This window comes from Fusarium mangiferae (genome assembly GCF_900044065.1).
Source record: "Fusarium mangiferae strain MRC7560 genome assembly, contig: FMAN_scaffold002, whole genome shotgun sequence".
NCBI classification, from domain to species: Eukaryota; Fungi; Ascomycota; class Sordariomycetes; order Hypocreales; family Nectriaceae; genus Fusarium; species Fusarium mangiferae.
Genome location: NW_024573922.1, coordinates 1,112,515 through 1,131,216, shown reverse-complemented (window position 1 = coordinate 1,131,216; position 18,702 = coordinate 1,112,515). Strand labels below are relative to the sequence as shown.

The window sequence follows — 18,702 nt, the reverse complement described above, 5'->3', positions numbered from 1 at the left end:
ACCAAACACTACAAGAACACCCAACTTCAAACACAAACACAACATTCTCCCCCTTTCTTATCCCAACCAATCACGCTTCTACCCGCACAATGTCTGAAGAGAACCAGCTCTTTTGGAAGGCATACGCCTCAACCGTGAAGAACATCATGGTCAGTGGCCCGGTCGGTGACAACACCAGAGTCTACATCGCCGCCGCCAACACTGCTGGCATCTCCGGTGGCAAGGACATCCCGGCTGTCTGCACCAACTGGGGAATCTACCAGTATGCGGACTTCTTGTTGGATCCCACCAACCCCAGCTTTGTCGCCAGCAAGGTCTCGCGCTACTCTGAAGCGCTGAACATGACCTTGCAGACCCTGACTCCGGTTAGTTCCTCCCCACCTCCAACTCACTTCACGTTGACTGATGGCGATTGCTACAGGGAGCTGGTGGCGATAACTCTCCCGACGCCTGGGACAGACTCAACAAGGCTAAGGAGAGGCTGGCTATCCTCCGCTCCGAGCTGGATGACGCAAAGAAGCAGGCTATGCAGGACTTCAAGGACGATGACAACCCTGACAAGCCCAAGTCATTCGCTCAGTGGGCTCCGCTTAACGCCAATGCCTACCTGGTTGCCTTCCAAAACTGGTACATAACCTGACAGCATCGAGCGCATTGGAGACCTCTTACTAACAGCTGTACCACAGGGAGGCTGCCACCAATGAAGTTCAAATGAAGACCAACGCCATTGGAGGTGCTGGCTCAGCTCTTCTTGCGGAAGCTATGAAGAGTGCCGCCAACGGATCCAACACTTTGACTGAGCTGAAAGGGTGCGTGCCAATGCTATCTAAATTCCCGTTACCTTTGATCCATCTAACCCTTCGCTATCAGATACAACATGAAGGCCAGCATTCAATCAGTCACTTACGATGCTGCTGGTAGACCCATCCTTCCTGACCCGCTCGAAACCCAATATGTGCCTCAGTACTCTATCTCGGGCTACGCTGCCATGCTTGATGGCTGGGTTGGCTTCTCGAACAAGAAGCCGGATGAGTTTGGCATTAGTCTCTCTACTGGCCAGCAGTCTTCTTTCAAGGACATCGGCTTCACTGAAGCTCAGGGTAATGCTTCCTTCAGTCGCTTCCCTGTCTTTGACTTCTATGCAAGTGGGGGTGGACGTGTTGAGCACTCCAACTTCAATATGAGCTCCAACGCGAAGGATGTCAAGGTTTCTCTCAAGATCCAGCACTACAAGACCGTCCCATTTGAGCCTGGTTCTTGGTAAGTTCAACGCACTTGTTCACCAACCTCCAAGCATCATCTAACTCGATGCACAGGAACGTCGATGTCAAGAGCCTCATGGCTAAGCTTGGTGCTAAGCCACCCGCCATGTTTCAAAAGGTCCGCCCCACGCAGATGCTCATCGCTCAAGGTGTCAGCATGGAGATCAGCTTCAGCGGTGACGCCAAGACAGCTTTTGACCAGGACTACAAGAAGACGGTCCAAGGTGGCGGTGGTATCAGTGTTTTCGGATTCCGCATCGGAGCTTCTGGTTCCTCTTCTGAGGAGAATGAGTCCCACGGCAACACCTGGGACTCTAGCTCCGGTGTCCTCACCATCAACGCTGAGAACTCTCGTGCGTCCGCCAATGTTTTGGCTGTCATGGGTGAGATTGTCAGCGCTTAGGGTCTTTGTTGTTTCCAGAAGTTGAGTCGAAGAGGAATTGCATTGTTTCTGAGTAGCCAGTTGGAGATTTGAAGTTGGTACGAGTTCCTTGGTAGTTTAGCTCCAGTCAGTCATTTCCGTCTGCACAGTCGTATCGCTATAGTTTAACTCAATTCACTCCTTCTCGCCACAATGCCCAAGTTAACTATGCGACTCGCACTCCATTTGCCGCGAAAGTAGATGAAGCTGAGAGTCTTGATTGGCTAAACTTAAGAGATTGTTGGAGAAACATTAAATACATCGTGGTGAATTCTAGGGCTTGCATAATAATGAGATATGGAGGATATAAGAGCATCTTCAAGACTGGTTGCCTTAATTGTTTACTAGTCATGAGCCCGGTAGCGCAGTGGTTACATGGTAGATCTTCAGGTACCACAGTGGTAGGCGAGCCCTGAGGTGAGCATGTCGATGAAGTCCACCCAAAAAGTGGAGCCACGGATAATGTGCACCAGAAGGAGTTCCTAGAGTTAACTCAGCCTAAGGGGCGTGTTGAGAAGTGAGAAGAGACAACCGCGCCGTGTTGAGAACATCAGCAGCCTCAAGGACGAGGTCGTTTTGTAACCCCTTGTTTTTTGTGATACTATAGCAATAGGTTCTTGTTATCTTACAAGGGCATATATGGCTTTATCCGCCCATGGCCCAGTCCGCAGCAGCAACTGCATGAATCTTTGCAGTGTCAAATATCGGCAGCTCACTTCCAGCCTCGTCGACCAAGAGTCCAATCTCTGTGCATCCCATGATCAAGCAGTCAGCGCCACTAGATTTAAGCTTGCCAATAATTCTATGGTATGCTTCGCGTGACTCGGCCTTGATGATTCTGTTGCAGAGTTCTTTGTATATGATATCATGCACAGTCTCCCTGTCTTCGTCATCCGGAATGATGACATGTAGCCCAAACTTATCGCTCAATCGTGATTTATAGAAATCCTTCTCCATAGTGAAACGCGTTCCAAGAAGACCGACGGATTTAAAGCCCGCTTTTATAATTTCTGTAGCTGTTGGGTCGACGATGTGAATGAGAGGTAATTGCGAGGCAGATTCGATGCCGTAAGAGACAAAGTGCATCGTATTTGTGCATAGAACCAGGGCGTCGGCACTAGCGAGGCTAAGCTTGGTGGCTGCATCATTAAGCATTTCGCCCGCTTCATCCCATTTGCCTTGATGCTGAAGGGCCTCAATCTTGGCAAAGTCAAAGGAAAATACGATGCATTGTGCTGAGTGAAGACCTCCTTGCATTTCGCGCACGCGGCGATTGATTTCTTGGTAATAAGTCGTAGTTGACTCCCAACTCATTCCGCCGATCAACCCGAGTGTTTTCATGGCGATATTGTCTCTGTTTGCTGTGGACACGTGGCTTTTTTGGTGGATGAGATGAAGTAGTGATTTCAATGTAAGATGAAGGTTTGGCTGTACAAGATTAAGCTCACTGGGTTATCTTCCACGGTGGTCCACGGATGACTCAAGTAAGGTACGTACCTTGATTATTGGTGACTCACGAGCGAAATAGGGTCACAGCTGGGCAGAAGTACAAAACAAAAAGACGAAAAGCTCTCATTTTTCATTATCATAAATACTAAATTATGTGAATATCACGCCTTTTTATGAACTCGCCGTCTTATTTCCAGCCACGAGCCCATCATCATTCTCCATCTCCTTCCAAGCACTCTCCAAAGCATGAACCTTGACACTAACCTTGACATCCTCGGGCAAGTCGGTTGCGCTGAATATCATGAGTGTCAATGGCTCTGTGGAGAAGAAAGTGTTGGTAACACTATCAACACCATCGTTGAGGAAAGCCTCGTAAATAGACCTATCAATGACACCGCTAAGGCTCCAGGTGCCGTTCTCAGTAGCAAGACTGCCGAGTGAGGTCTTATCAGTGTAGAAGATATTGTCAAACCCCTTGACACCACTACGGTCGAGGAAGAACACGGGATCGCCGCCGAGATAGTAGCCGCTCTTGATGGCTTCGTTGGTGATGGGGCTTGAGAACGTCCAGTTCATAGAAGAGGTTGAGGGAATTCCACCGTCAGGAATGCCAGTGACGTTGACTTCCCAGTAAATAGCGTTGGACTCAACATCGAAGTAGTCAACAATGAGTGTTCCGTTGCCAAAGCTGCTGTTGGAGGCGAGCTCACGACCCAGCACAGGGCCAAGGTCATAAGGCTTGGAGACAAGCTTCCAGCCAACGCGCTTAGCCTTGGTGAGGTAGTTCTCACGAGGAAGACTCATGGCACTTCTCCAACCCTCATCGCCTGTAGGTACGACGCTGGTGTACTGCCAGTTGGATGCCCAAGCAATGGAAACAGGATACTCGTCCTCTGAAAGACCATAAAACCACTGCCCAGCATAGTTGTCTTTTCCAAAGTCTGCGATTCGTGCAGCAGCATCAACAGCCTCAAAGTGAGTACCGTTGAAAGTACCAGGAAAGTACTCAGTAATAGAACCTCCCAGGGGCGCACCAGGATTGATGCTAATGGCCATGAGCCACATATCATCCTGCTTCTTACCGTCCTCATCCACGTAAGGCATGGGGATCATGTTGGGGCACTCGTACTGTAGACCGAGAAGGCCATGGTGGGAGAAATTGCTGGTAGGCTTCCAGTCCTTGAGGTTGTCAGACTCAAATATACCGATCTTGAAGTCTTGAGGGTAGGCAACGACCATGATCCATGAGTCATCATAGCGAATGACTTTGGGGTCACGGAACTGGGTAGATGTGCTGTTGATGACGGGGTTGTTGGCATATGGAGTAAACGTGTAGCCTCCATCTTTGGAATAGGCGATGGCTTGATCCTGAACTGTAGGCGATGATAGAGTCTGTATATGATTAGCGGTGATCATCCAACTACAGTTGACAACTTACGTAGATCGCAACTACACCATTGTCTTGGTCAGGGAAGAATCCAGACGTGTTGTTGACATCAACAACAGCACTTCCAGAAAAGACATAAGTGTCTTTCTCCGGTGGGAAGAGCGCAATGGGCTGGTTCACCCAGTGGTACAAGTCCTTTGACGTTGCATGGCCCCAATGCTGGTTGCCCGCGACTACATCAGTGGGATTATACTGGTAGTATAGATGCCAGAGACCATCGGCATCGCGGAACATGCCATTGGGGTCGTTCATGAAATGTTGGGGAGGCGAAAAGTGAATCTGAGGACGATATGTGCCATTGTAATCGCCCGTGATGGGTGTTCCAGTTGGTACAGAAGGAGTAGTGGAAGACTGGGCGGCACTGAGCTGGACGAGGCCAGCGACGGTCGAGAACAAGAGACCTCTCATGGTGATCAAGATGCAGAATTGTATCTTGCTGAGCAAGTCAAGTTTTTGAGAGTTATATGACGCTTATATACCCCAGCACCCTGATCAGGCGATACCGGCCCAACGACACCGGCACCGATCCAACGGTTAGCGTTTTTCTTCCCCGCGTCCATCTCCAGGCAAGAAACACGCCGATCTGGAGAACAAGTGATGTCAGAGCCATAGGTTAATCTGCTGGTTGTGGGGAAGGACATGGGAAATGGACCGACTTGGCGAGGTAGTGTCGGACCGATAATCATCGTCATCGAATGGAAGATGGAGCTCAGGTTCTGAGTGAAGATCTTGTCTTGAATCGTGTTGCAGTTGGAGTTTGCTACTCCACATCAACGGCCCGACAGTTGAGATGACAGAAGTTTATCGGGGAAGTCGAATCATGGGGAAAGTTTAAGTGAGGTGAGACATTCCGAGATGAAGCGATTTATTACCGGGAGTTGAGGAATCGTGCAATAGAGGGAGTATGAGCATGTATCTATTCCAATGGTTCGATCAATTGAGCATTTTTGGAGGATGGACGGTGAAAGAGGCATCAAGATGCAGGGTAACTTAGTTGGTGGGGTTGACTACAGGGTTGGCGATGACAGTAACATTGCGCCGGATACTCGGAAAGACAAAAATGCTCACATGATGAGAAAGAACAGTCTTGTATTAAGTAAAAGAAAAGAGAGAGCAAAAGTACATGCAAGAAATATCCACAAACTCCAGGCACCTCTATCCATCCTTGCATCCCGGTGACATTACTCCTCACGAAAGCATTCTTCATCTGCTCATCACCGCAGTGTCACCCTTGTCATCGCTAAACTCCACGTCCAGCGCCGTCAAAAATTGCTTCAATCCCTGCTTCTTCGCTTGACCAAACCATTGGAGCACCTTTGCAGTGGGAAGCTCCTTCAACTCTGGTAATTTCTCACAGAGGTTCGCAAATTCACCCATGCTCAAAGTCTTTATACCCGCGTGCTCGATAATTTGTGCCCTGTCTTGTGGTTGGGCAGAGGACCGGAGAAGCGCGTCGACGATGCGGCTCGAGATCTGATCAATTGGCGCGAAATGACCCGTGCCATTCAGACCTGTTGGATCGGGGCGCAGAGAAATGGCTTTCGCGAGACGAAGAAGCTCATCTGACGTGATGGTATCCTCATCGGCAGTCTCGGTAGCAGTCAATGCTGGTGCTGGGCGGTGAATAAACACAGGCAATCCAGCTCGCTTCGCAGCATCACGCAACAACCCTTCAGCAGCCCACTTTGACGCGACGTATCCATCGCTGCCATCAACAGGTGGATGTCCATCTCCATACCGTTTGACAGCTCCACTGGACAACACGTGAACTGGAAGACGGCAGGGAAGCGCGAGACGAATGAGTTCCGCGACGCTGCTAACGTTGACGGCGCGAAGGGAACGGTAATCATCCCAGAAAGAACGGTTAGCACCGCAGTGGATGATCGCGTCGACACTGTTGCTGAGACGCGTCAAGTCATTGTCAGAAAGACCCAGGCTTGGTTGGCTTAGATCTCCACGCCAGAGAGTGGCTTTGTCGCTGGTCTCTGTGATTGACGCGTCGCGGACAAGACAGTGTATCTCAGACACTTGAGAGGCCTTGGCAAGATGGGACATCAAGTTTCGCCCCAAGAACCCAGTCGCGCCAGTGACAAGAACTCGAACAGGACCATTCAACTTCTGCGAAGCGACTTGCGTCACGCTCAGCCATTCATCGGGAATATTGGTCTCACTCTCCCAATTAATGTCACCACCACTGACCTCATCGTTCACCAGCGCAGCCATCTCCCGAAGCTTACTAGCAGCCATGAGGTTCAAAAGCCTTAGCGACACGTTGAACTCCTTCCTGATCATGCCCTGAAGCTTGATCAGCAGCAATGAGCTTCCGCCGACGTGGAAGAAGTCGGTGTCTGCTGTGATGGCAGCAGATGCGCTTGCTGGGACCAGAGACCTCCACATTTTTGCAATGCTTTTCTGTGTCTCCGACTCCAGACTGCCCTCTTCAGCAACGGCATCATTGGCCGTGGCCGGAGTGAAGGCAGGTAGAGGAAGGGCTGCGATCGCATTGCGGTCAGGCTTCTGATGCGCTGTCAATGGGAAGCGATCAATTGGTAGCATCAAGGCTGGAAGCATGTAATGAGGCAAAGGGAGCTTCGAAACGATCTTGCGCAAGAAGGACTCTACTTCAGGACGACGAAGACTCTTGTCAGCGACAACGACATGCGCGACAAGGAAACCATCATCATCGTGATCCTCATGACGATCCTCAAGGTATCGTAGAGTCACAACAGCATCTGACAGAACGCCCTGGGCTGCACTCAAAATAGCACTCTCGACGTCACCCAACTCAATGCGATAGCCTCGCAGCTTGACCTGGGTGCCACCTTCGATACGACCCAATATATCGACCATACCGTTCGCACGAAGTTTACCACGATCGCCGGTGCGATACATGATCTTCCACTCCTTCGACGATGTCCATGGATCTGTAATGAACTTCTCCTTGGTAAGATCCGGGCGTCCAAGATAGCCATCTGCGACACCAGCACCGCCTACCACAATCTCGCCAGGATAACCGCGTGGAACGAGCTTCATGTTCTCGTCGACGATGTAGGTAGAGTAATTGGCACAAGGGAAGCCAACGTCAGTGACGTATCGCATCTGTGCCTTCTCACCCTCAGCGTAGTCAGCAAAGTTGAGTTCAACCCTGTTGGTGACAGTTGTCTCGGTCGGACCACAATGATTGAAGACTCTGAGATGAGGAAGTTCAAGACCAGCAAATGCGCGAACAAGCGCGGTTGACAGAGGGCCACCCGATGAGGACGCATTCTCCCATGATCTGCAATCAAGAAGACGGTCTCGAGCAAAGCGATGCCAGATGCTATACTCGGACGGCGTGCACATCGTATAAGTAATGTTGTGTCGAGCAATCATATCGACTGTACCAAGAGGGTCGCCGCGCTTCGAGTTGGGAACGACAAAGACACAACCGCCGTTACAGAGCGCAAGCATCGTCTGGTCAATTGACAGATCAAAGCTGAAAGCGCTCTGTTGGAGGACTCGTGCAGCGTAGCTGGGTTTGTCCTGTTCTTGGACTATGGCGTGCGGTTCAACGAGAGCCTTGAGACTTCGATTTGTATGGACGACGGCCTTGGGAATGCCAGTTGAACCGCTGGTACAGAGGATCATGGCCTTCTGACCTGGCCGAGCGCGAATCGGGACTTCAGTGGTAGAAGATCCAGCGATGGGAACGTGGATCATCTGGGCGGATTGAGTTCCCAATTGATCAAATTTGTTGGCCGTAGAGTCGTCAACCAGAACTGCCTGGGGTTGAGCGACTTGCACATTGGCCGCCAATCGAGGCATCCCGATGGGGGGATACAAGGGCACGTAGGTCATGCCGAGCTTGAGAATTGCAAGCATCGAGCAGATCCAGTCAACACCAGTTTCTTGGAATACACCGATGAAGTCACTCTCCCTCAAACCAGCGGAAGTCAAAGAAGCGGCAATCTCATCGATGCGACGGCCCATTTGCTCGTAGGTCAATTGGCTCGTCTCATCGTCAAGTGCCGCCGCGGTTGGATTCTCGTGGATCATGGTGTCAATGCGATGGGAGAGCGTGTCGGCGTTGGGCCAAGCATCAATCGTAGGACCCAGAGAAATAGACAAGTCATCCTCGTTCCACGGCGGCAGCGACTTGAGTGTCATCTTCGGACCAGCTTCATCCGCCGTAACCTTTCTCAAAAGATTGGCATAGGCCCGGATAAGCATCTCAGCATGCTCCCTATCATACAACGTCGATTGAACCTCGACACCAACTCGAACACTCCCGCCATTCTGTTCATCAGAGTCGTCAAGGATGTAAAATGCAAGATCACTACCTTGGCGCTCTGCTCGCCCTGTGCCCATCTCAGCCTTGCAATCACCAAGTCTGAACCACTCCTTGTGCGAAACGCGGTAGTCAATCAGGATTTGCGCTACGGGTACTGCATCGCCATGACGCGTGATGCATAGCTCTTTGAGGAGAACATCGAGCGGAAGAACGGAATGTTCCAGGGCCTTGTAGGTCTTTGTGCGAGCGGCTTTGACGGCATCTAAGAAGGAGAGTTTGTTGTAGTCGGTGCGATCAAAGCGGAGGAAGAGAGTGTTGACAAACAGACCAATGGTATCCATAAAGTCTTTGTCGAGTCTGTTGGTGTCGTCCATCGCGATGAACAAGCGATCCACAGAGTCGGGCATCAGACCAAAGAGCAGAGTCTGAAGAGCTGCGACGTAGACGTGGAATGGGGTTGAGTGATTGGCCTTGGCAAGCTTCCTGATACGCGCTGCTTCCAAAGGCTCAAGAGTGATCTCCGCGTTGTAGCAACTGTAGTTCTCGAGTAACTTCCTATGGCTGACCTTTGCAAAAGGCAGCAGAGGGAGTGGCTCCGGCTCAGGCATGATGAGCTTGCGATAATACTCAATCGCCTTTCTCCACTCGAATGGCTTAGACAGGTTCTGTCGACGTTGCTTGGCAATGTAAGCTCGATACTGCTTCGCATCAGGCAGTGTCGGAATCGATCCGTTGGCGTTGTAGGCTTTTGCCAGGTCGCGCCAGAAGATCTCGAGACTGTACCCATCAAAGGCGATGTGATGGAAAGCTAACACTAGCCAGTGCTCAGTATCAGATTGGGAAAGAAGTGAGAGTTTGATGGTTTCCCAATCGCCGAGGTTCCAAGGGTGAGAGTGAAGCCATTCCATCTCCTGCTCAACGTCCTCCTTGCTATTGATGTGTCGCGATGCGAGATGCACAGTCGGCCTGGAGAGAACGCCTTGCATGGGCGTCTCGAGGGACTTGCCTCCAAACTGCGATACTGATCAGCTTCGTTCTCAAAACAGACTACATCAACTGCTCCGGCGAAAGGATCGGAGTAGTCACTTACAAAGAATCTCGTCCGTAAAATCTCATGCCTCTTCGCAACACCCTCCAACGCCCTCTCAAACTTCCCAACGTCAACCCTACCCTTCAAATGCGCCGAAATCGTAACATTAAACGTAGTTTTGTCCTCCAACGCCGTAGTAAGGAACCAAAAGCGACTCTGAACAAGAGACATCTCATCGACAATCTCACTCGAACTCTTCACAATCTCCTCCCGCCTCTCCGCAACCACCGCTTCTTCATCTGCACGGCGCTTTTTCGCTACCTCGTCTTCGAGCTCTCGCTTATGCCTGTCGTCCAATCCATTGTTATTCTTCATGTTGTTTAGGGATGGGGGGATGCTTGCCGTGTCAGCTCCCGCTGTGCTCTTTGCGGTTGTGGAAACATCTGTCGCTGAGCTTTGCGAGACAGCGTCGGAGTCGCCAGTCACGACGTCTGAGCTAGAGCTTGAGGTTGGAGGTTCAGTGAGCTTCTTGTCGCTAACTGGCTGCGCTTCATTGCTTGCCTCGTCATCGTCGCGGTCCAGGTCGAGAAGAGCCTTGGGAATTCGCTCCAGGGCATCACTTGCGAGATCAAGAATTGAGTTACCACCCAGAATCTTGAGAACAGGCATGTCGGTATCGAGTTCCTTCAAGAACCACGATCGCACGTCCACAGCAACAAGCGAATCAACACCTTGGTCCACCAAAGCCAGCGACTCGGGGACGTCAGTCTCTGCAGGAATGCGCAGCATCTTCTTCAGCTTCAAAGTAAAAGCATCAGTAATGACCCTCAAGGCCTGGTCCTTGCTTGTGACACGCTTCAATTGGCGACTAAGGGACACCGCAGCTGCATTACCTGACGCATCGACATCTGCATCGCCGTCGACTCGTTCAATCAGCATGTTGCTGAACTTGGAGTCATGGATGAAGAATGACTTGTGCTCATCATCGGAGAATTGAGGCATAATTCCCTGTGAGATTTCACCGCCCTCAATATCCTCATCAGGACCGAAGCGCTGGCCAGCGAGAATGGCTTCTGCGATGAGCTGGTGAAGACCTTGAGCCGAGGTATTGGCGATACCAATGTCCTTGAAGAAGCTCGCGTCGTAGATCTTCTGTCGCTCAATGTAGCCGAGACCAATGAGAGCGCTGATGTTGATGATGGACGCTGCGAGACCGCGCTTGCGACGATTGTTGACGAGGGAGGCCATGAACATGTTCGCAGCGGCGTAATTGGCTTGGCCTCGAGATCCGACGATACTAGCTGCTGAGCTGAACATGAGGAAGAAGTCCAGCTTGGTGTCGGCAAATAGCTCATCGAGGTAAATACTGCCATTGACCTTGGGCGCAAGGACCTTGTTCAGATTGGCAGCATCCATGTCCTTGAAGAGAACATCCTGCAGAAGCATAGCACCGTTGGCGACACCAGCGATCGGTGGCAGTGTGCGGGTGATGGCCTGGTAGCACAAATGAAGTGATTCCTTGCTAGTGATGTCAAGTTTACGAGCGACGACAGTGACGCCAGCTTGTTCCATGTTGTCAATAAATCGCTGATCGACCTTGGGATAGCGACTGGTCAACACGACATATCGGGCTCCATGAGCGGCCATCCATTCACAGCACGATTGACCCATCTCGCCTGAGAGACCGACGAGAAGGTATGTCTTGTCTGATCGGAAGATGTTGGTGTGATGGTCGAGAGGATGAACGCGCACTGGCACTGATGGAGTGGCCCAATCAACAAGGTGTAGCGACTGGCCAGTTGGTGCAGTGAAGGCCTCGATGTGGTTGAGCGGAATAGTCTCACGATCGCGAGCTTCAATAACCATGCTGCTTGCCTTGCTCCAGGCAGCTTGGAGCGCAGCCTTTGCATCTGCTAGATCGCCTGGGCGAACCTCAACGCGGTTTCGGATCAACGACTTCTCCGCCCGAGCGTACCATGGAAGGCATTCAGCCATGGCAGACGCAACAATCGCGGAAGGACTGTTGGGAGGTGAGAAGTCGACCAGGAGCGAGGAGGTAGTCAAAGCAGGGAGGACCTTCCTGATAGCACGAGATGACATCTCCTGCGCCAGCCAAGTGGTCTTGCCGGGGAGATCTTGAGGCTGCTGACCTTCTACCAGGCAACCAGTGAAGCTGACGTGCCAGGATGGTGCGGGATGTGACTCGAACAAGTTCATGATTGCAGCACGCACCAAAGGATCTGCCTCGTGGATGACGATATGGCTGCCCTTCTGCTGAGGGACCAAGGCTGCAATCTGAGCAGCGACAAGGTGCGCCGCCGTCGACAACAGAGCCATTGAAGATATTTCCTCCGAAGTACCAGCTGGAAGAGCGACCGTAAGGTCCTGGGGCGCCGTCGCTGGTGTCTCAGCAGAAGGTGTCAAAGCGAGAACCCGCTTACCATCAGCATCGCCAACGCAAAGACGGAAGTAACCCAATGTGCCGATCCTCAATGCCTGGAGGAGTGACTTTCGGATGTGAACCTCGTAGCTTGGAACAGCAGTATCGGTCTCGGGCTGGACACGAAGAGGCGAGATCTGCCCGATGACTGGAGCTGCCAGTGGCGCATTGGCGCTGGCATTGAGACTGAATGAAGTCTTGGGTGACTGAGGATCAACTTCCTCATGGATGATACGACGGATTGAGTTGAAGCGATGGTTCAATTCCTTGTTGACGTTCAGTCGCGGCATGTAAGTCCTCTTCTCAACGACTCGCACCTCGGACTCTTGAGTCCATTGAAGTTTGTCGTTCAGATCAGCGCCGTTGGCAATCTCTTCGCGCTTCCACTTATCAAGAAGTTCAATACGTCTCAGAGCACTGGCGACGAAATAAGGCACCCATGATCCGTCACCAACGGTCGCGTTGTCGAGATCAACTGTCTGGAGGGTGAGGCTAGGGTACTCTTGGCGGATTGATCGCGCGAGACCGACTACCATGTTATTGTAAGGTTGCTCTGATGCTGCGCCCTTGGTAACCCAGAGGATGTTGCGGCCTCGAGCCCAGAGGGTCTTGAGACCATCGAGCTTGGGGTCTGTGACGGTGCGGAGAACAGGTTCATCGAGCTCAGTCAGGCAGAGAACAGAAGAGCCTTCGGGGAATTGGTCTTCAGTGATATCGTTGAGAGCTTCAACGGACCTAAAGTGGCTTGTGGTCTGGTAGAATGGGGCGACAAGAGACTTGGTCTTCTCAACAAGGTCCATTGTACCAAGAGACTTTCCGCCGACAACCACCAAGCTCTGCTGCTTCTCAGGAACAATAGTGAGTGGTTCTCTCAAAAGATCAACCTTCTCATCTCTTGCCATTGAGACCCAGAGACACATTGGCTGGGTCTGATTGTGGCCGACAGTATGCGTATCGACACCAGTGAAGCCCGTCCTCTTCAGAGCATCGTCCCACTGCTCAAGCGTCAACATGGGACCCCAAGGGCGACCATACTCAGCTCCAGACCACCAGGCAGCAAAGCCACCCATACCAATACCCAATCGCACGGCATCATTGTTGATGTTCTCGAAGCCAATGAGACGACCGCCGGGCTTCAGAAGACGACGGATATTGCGAAGAGCTCCCTCGACATCTCCAGTTGCGTGCAGGGCCATGCCAGCCATCACGACGTGATAAGAAGACTCAGTAAAACCTTGCTCTTCGATACTGTTGTTCATATCGAGAGCCTTGAAGTTAATACGACCGGAATAGTCCTTGAACTTCTCCTCTGCTTTGTCAAAGAAGGCAGTCGAGATGTCTGTGAAGGTGTAGACCGAGAAGGCACCGTCAATGGCGGGCAGAGCATGCGATGTCGCACCACCAGTACCTGCGCCGACTTCAAGGACACGCATCTGGGGGTAGATGTGGGCAAGTTGGCGCATCATATTATACATCTTCTGGTCACTTGCTTCGTAGCGAAGGGTCTCCTCGTAGTACCGATTCAGCATGTTATCCTTGGTAAGATACTCGTGCACATTGCCTTCGTTGGCAGGGACGACTTCAAGAAGAGCCTTGGCTGCGGCGTGGGTGAGTCTGAAGTCGTTGGATTTGGCATACTCCTCCAGAAGACGATCGACCTCAGCTTGGGTGTCGTTCATCATCTCTGGAGTCAGGAAGTGATGTTCTCCGCGACTGACGAGACCAATAACGTGGTCGCACCAAGTGAGAAGGCGCTTGAAGTGCTCTTGAGCCTCATCGCGAGCCCTTGAGCCAGCCGGGATAAGCTCAGCGAGACGTCGCACGTAGAATAATGACAGTCTGTCAAGGTTGTCGGCTGAGCGAATCTCTGCATCAGCCACCTCTTGAGGGCGATTGACGCGCGACGCCAGCACACCATCGGGCTCAGAAGGACCATAGACCCAGGTCGAGAAGAGAGGAGAGTCGTTGGCAGAAGTAGCGGGCGTGAATGGCCTCATTCTGGCGCCCTCGACCGCGATGTAGGCTTGTTGGCCATCAGGCGAAAGCATCTTCATATCGCCAACGGCCTCACCCAGAGAATCCGCATCCTCACCAAGCGTGGTACTGGCTTCCCAAGCCATAGTCGCGCCTCGAGTAGCTGACGCGAAATAAGGATTGACGTGGATCGCATCAATGCCCACCAGCATTTGTAGGCACCACAAACGGCCATCGCCAGGCGCAGCCATTGCAGCGAGAACAGTCTGGACACCAGAGTCCATAAGGCCAGGATGAGCTAGAGTGACTTGGTCTTCCCATTCAGGCCCAGACTGGTCAACAATCTTTCCGATCGCAAAGTCGGACTTGCGCTCAATCTCGACAATGCCCTTGAAGGGAGGGGAGTACTGGTAACCGTGCTTGGCTAGCTCAGTGTAGAAGCGGTCGATCTCAATTGGCGCGAGATTGAATTGACGAGACGGGTCCTGGGCGGTCTGACCAGGAATGGCATCTGCTGAAGGAGCACCAAGACGAGCGACGACCCGACCGTGGGCGTGAGTAGCTGTAACAGCTGGTGCCAGTCCGTGAGTGTGATAAGAGCAGCAGACGAAGTCAATGACGAGCTCATCATGGCTACTCTCAACAGTCTTCATAGTAACAAGTGTCTCAACACTTGAACTGTCATCATTGAAGACAATCGCCTGATCCATGGTAAGATCATAAAGACTCAACAATTTCACGGTCGGAGAGTCCTTGAGATCTCGCACCAGGATCATCGCCGCTTCAAGAGCCATAGCTGCATATCCACAGCCGGGGAAGATGACTTGCCCTTGAAGACGATGGCCACGGAGCCAGGGAATCTCGCGAGCGCGAAGAATGTTGCGCCATTGGGTCATGCCTGGAACACTGTTCTCGACCATACGGCGACCGAGAATTGGATGGACGGGCTCATCCATTTGACGAAGGGCAGCGCAGAAACGAGACTCCGACCAGAAGACCTGAGAGTCCGCCGAGAAAGGATATGGTGGAAGGTCTCTGACCACAGTGGGTGTTGATGCGCGACCAGAGAGTGTAGCGTCAATCGAGGCAAAGTCGACATGGCCGCGACCCAGATTGCGCCAGACAGCGCCGAAGCAATCGGCGGCACTCTCGACGTCGTCCTTTCCACGAGTAAGGACACCTTGGTATGGTGTACCACTTCCAAGGCTCTCCAGAGCAGGGCCTTTGAGTGCAGGATGAGGTCCCAGTTCCAGGGCCATGTCAAAGGGTCCCGAATGCGCTAGCGCGCAATCAAGTGCTGGTGCGAACATTACCGGCTTGACCATATTGTCAATCCAGTACTGAGGACTCAAGTTCTCCCGCTTCATGGGCGCAGCATTAACCTTGGTACTGGAGAACCAGAGAGGCCGCTGTTTAGAAATGACTTCTTCATCAAAACGAACACCGCTTCTCTGCAGAGCCTCAAGATACGGTCCTGCTGCAGCCTGCATGTGACTAGAGTGATACGCTGTATCAACCTTGAGTCGTCTCGCAAACTTGCCTTCGTCTTGGAAGACAGCGATGGCCTCTTCAATAGCATCCTCATCACCAGAGAGAGTGACGCTCGAGGGTGCATTCACAGCTGCGACAGTGATACGACCGGCATTATCCTCAAGCGCACAGAACTCGAGTGCGTCAGCTTCGTCTGTTCCGATTGCTGCCATAGCGCCCTTGATCTCGCTGGAGGACGGCGACCCAGCGAGTTTGGCGTAGCGGCCGCGGTAGTAAGCAGTCACGATGGCCGCGCGACGAGTCATGAAGCCAGCGGCGTATGCTGCTGCGATCTCACCAGAAGAGTGACCGACCACAGCGCTGAGCTGAATGCCTGCCAGTTCGCGGATGAGATCAACAAGAAGGACTTGAACAGCAGTGCAGAGAGGCTGCGAGATGGCGGCCTCAGCGACACGACTAGTCTCCTTGAAGGCAAGCAGCTCGGACTCGAGTGTGAAGTCGGGCGCGTCCGAAGCAGGAAGCTCGGCAAGATAGCTATCGAGCTCGGCGATCTTGCCGCGAGCCCAAGCAGATGACTCAAGAAGTGCAGCGCCCATGCGAGGCCATTGAGCGCCCTGACCACTGAAGACACCAAGAATCTTAGGTGCAGCGATACTCGAGGATCGGTGCAGCTTATGTGATGAATCAGTCAGGCGCTCAATTTCAGCAAGAATAGCACTTCTGGCAGCTTCTTGAGGATTTCCGTAACCAGCAGGGACAACCACGCTACTCCTGTAAGGTAGTGTTGAGCGTCTGTTGTGTAAGGTCCAAGCCAGATCGGACATGTTTGTCTCATATCGCTCTTCCAAGAAGCTCAAATACGAGGAGAGTACTTCTTTGAGGGCCTTCTCGCTGTTGGCGGAGAACAGAAGTGGTGTATACAGACGAGGAGACGCTGCTTCAGTGGTCGCTACAGCCTGGTTATGAAGAGCAGGCTCGTAGCTCTCCAGAATCGCATGAGCATTGGTACCACCAAAGCCTGTCAAATATAGTTAGCAAATGTCAGAGCCTTACGACTGCGATGGCGACCTTACCAAAACTGTTAATACTAGCGCGTTTGACGCTCCCATGTACATCAGGCCAGGCCTTTGCAGAAGTCGGAACTTCGAGATTGCTATAAAAGGGCTCAATATCAGGGTTGAGTGTCTCGAAGTGCATGTTTGGAGGCACAGTAGAATTCTTCATCGCCATCATGGTCCCGAGCAGACTCGCAAGACCCGCTGTGCCCTCCGTGTGACCAATCTGGGTCTTGATGGAGATGACGCTGAGCTTCTCATCGCGAGGTTGATCGTCGCCAAAGAATGCTCTAGAAATGGCCTCAGCTTCTTTGGGATCTCCGGCTTTGGTGCCTGTTCCATGGGCGTGGAAGAGCTGAGGACGGTCTGAGAGCTTGGCAATGTCCAAGCCAGCCCGTTGATAGACATCGCGAATGAGAGCTGTTTGAGCAATGTTGCTGGGCACAGTCAAGCCTGGGGTTTTGCCATCCTAGTATGATTAGCGGTCGCCTTCTGCACATACACATTAGTCACTCACTTGGTTCACACCAGTCTCACGAATAATGCACTCGATCGGATCTCCATCCGCCAGCGCCTGACTCAGCGTCTTCAAGATAACCGAGGCAAATCCCTCGCCTCTAGCATATCCATCGGCGTTAGCATCCCACATGCGACTACGGCCTGTGGGCGAAATCATGCGCAGCTTGCTCTCGCAGATGTACATGCCAGGAAGCAAGATGAGATTTGCACCTGCAGCGACTGCAACGTTGGACTCGCCGCTACGCAGAGTCCTGACTGCTTCGTGCACTGCAACCAGACTTGAGCTGCATGCTGTAGATCATCTTGTTAGGTTGTGGGGTTTGTAGATCAGAGATGGGGAAAACCTACCTGTGTCGATGCTCATGGAGGGGCCGTGCCAGTCAAACTGGGTCATTCATGTTAGTTCTGCACCAGCGCTGTAGCGTTCCACTCACTGTTACAACTTTAGTATTTGAGATCTCAGAGTTGAGTTATTACTTACCAAAATATGATACACGATTGGACATCACAGCGCGAGAAACGCCAGTGCCCATGTAGGTGGGAATGTCGTCCCAGTCTTTAGCAAGCATTTGGGCCCTGCATCATGCGTTATCAGTAACATGGACATGCAAAGATATGATCTGAGTACGCACCAGTCGTCACACATCTGTCCCACAAATACTGATGTCTGCATGTCAAGATCGGTCAGTTCTGCAACAAGAGATATGATCTGTCGCGCTGCTGTCAATACTCACATCTGAGCCCTTCAAGTCCTCCATCGCCCTGCATACTGTCAGTTCGCAACTCCTCATACACCCAGGATAACTCACAAGCCTGCGTCAACAACAGAGTCATAGACAGTCTCCAGCAACAATCTCTGCTGAGGGTCCATAGCCTCAGCCTCCATAGGCTGAATGCCAAAGAAGCCATTGTCAAACTTTGTAACATCCTCATCGAGAAAGTAACTCTGTGTGACGTTGGTAGTGCCATGGTGCGTCGGATCAGAGTGGTAGAATGAGTCCACATTAAACCGAGCCGGCGGCACCTTCTGCAGGACATCTCGGGATGAGCATACCAGATCCCAAAGCTTGGAAGGTGTGTTACAACCGCCGGGAAAACGACACGCAGTGCCGACCACCGCAATGGGTTCATTAGTCTTTGAGAATTTTGTCATTGTAAAAGATAGTAGTAAGTTTTCAAAAGATAATTCTCAAAGGCAAAAAGTAAGGGGTTTCACTAAGTTCAGCTTGGTACAACTAACAGTGGCGTTGACTTTATAAGATAGTGGGTGGGAAGACAGAACCTCAGGACTTGACTTGTTTTGCTAACACATGGGAAAATCTACTCGATGCTCTATCACGACTA

General features: G+C 51.8%; 4 protein-coding genes across 4 annotated transcripts; 1 reads left to right on the top strand and 3 right to left on the bottom strand.

Annotated features, from left to right (window-relative positions):
• Positions 1 to 89: 89 nt before the first annotated feature.
• Positions 90 to 1,665, top strand: FMAN_06333 (uncharacterized protein; the record flags this gene model as incomplete). Its single annotated transcript, XM_041826901.1, has 5 exons — positions 90 to 365; positions 422 to 627; positions 687 to 809; positions 871 to 1,260; positions 1,317 to 1,665. 5 exons carry the CDS (start codon positions 90 to 92, stop codon positions 1,663 to 1,665), a joined length of 1,344 nt encoding a protein of 447 aa, XP_041677917.1.
• A 663-nt stretch (positions 1,666 to 2,328) lies between these two features.
• Positions 2,329 to 3,024, bottom strand: FMAN_16046 (uncharacterized protein; the record flags this gene model as incomplete). Its single annotated transcript, XM_041826900.1, has 1 exon — positions 2,329 to 3,024. One exon carries the CDS (start codon positions 3,022 to 3,024, stop codon positions 2,329 to 2,331), a length of 696 nt encoding a protein of 231 aa, XP_041677916.1.
• A 279-nt stretch (positions 3,025 to 3,303) lies between these two features.
• FMAN_06334 (uncharacterized protein) lies at positions 3,304 to 4,987 on the bottom strand (the record flags this gene model as incomplete). Its single annotated transcript, XM_041826899.1, has 2 exons — positions 3,304 to 4,524; positions 4,571 to 4,987. The coding sequence occupies 2 exons, from the start codon at positions 4,985 to 4,987 to the stop codon at positions 3,304 to 3,306; spliced, it is 1,638 nt and encodes a 545-aa protein (XP_041677915.1).
• Positions 4,988 to 5,782: 795 nt separating this feature from the next.
• FMAN_06335 (uncharacterized protein) lies at positions 5,783 to 18,511 on the bottom strand (the record flags this gene model as incomplete). Its single annotated transcript, XM_041826897.1, has 11 exons — positions 5,783 to 9,862; positions 9,940 to 16,455; positions 16,510 to 16,802; positions 16,858 to 17,308; positions 17,357 to 17,649; positions 17,707 to 17,743; positions 17,793 to 17,800; positions 17,840 to 17,934; positions 17,991 to 18,025; positions 18,093 to 18,120; positions 18,168 to 18,511. 11 exons carry the CDS (start codon positions 18,509 to 18,511, stop codon positions 5,783 to 5,785), a joined length of 12,180 nt encoding a protein of 4,059 aa, XP_041677914.1.
• Positions 18,512 to 18,702: the final 191 nt, after the last annotated feature.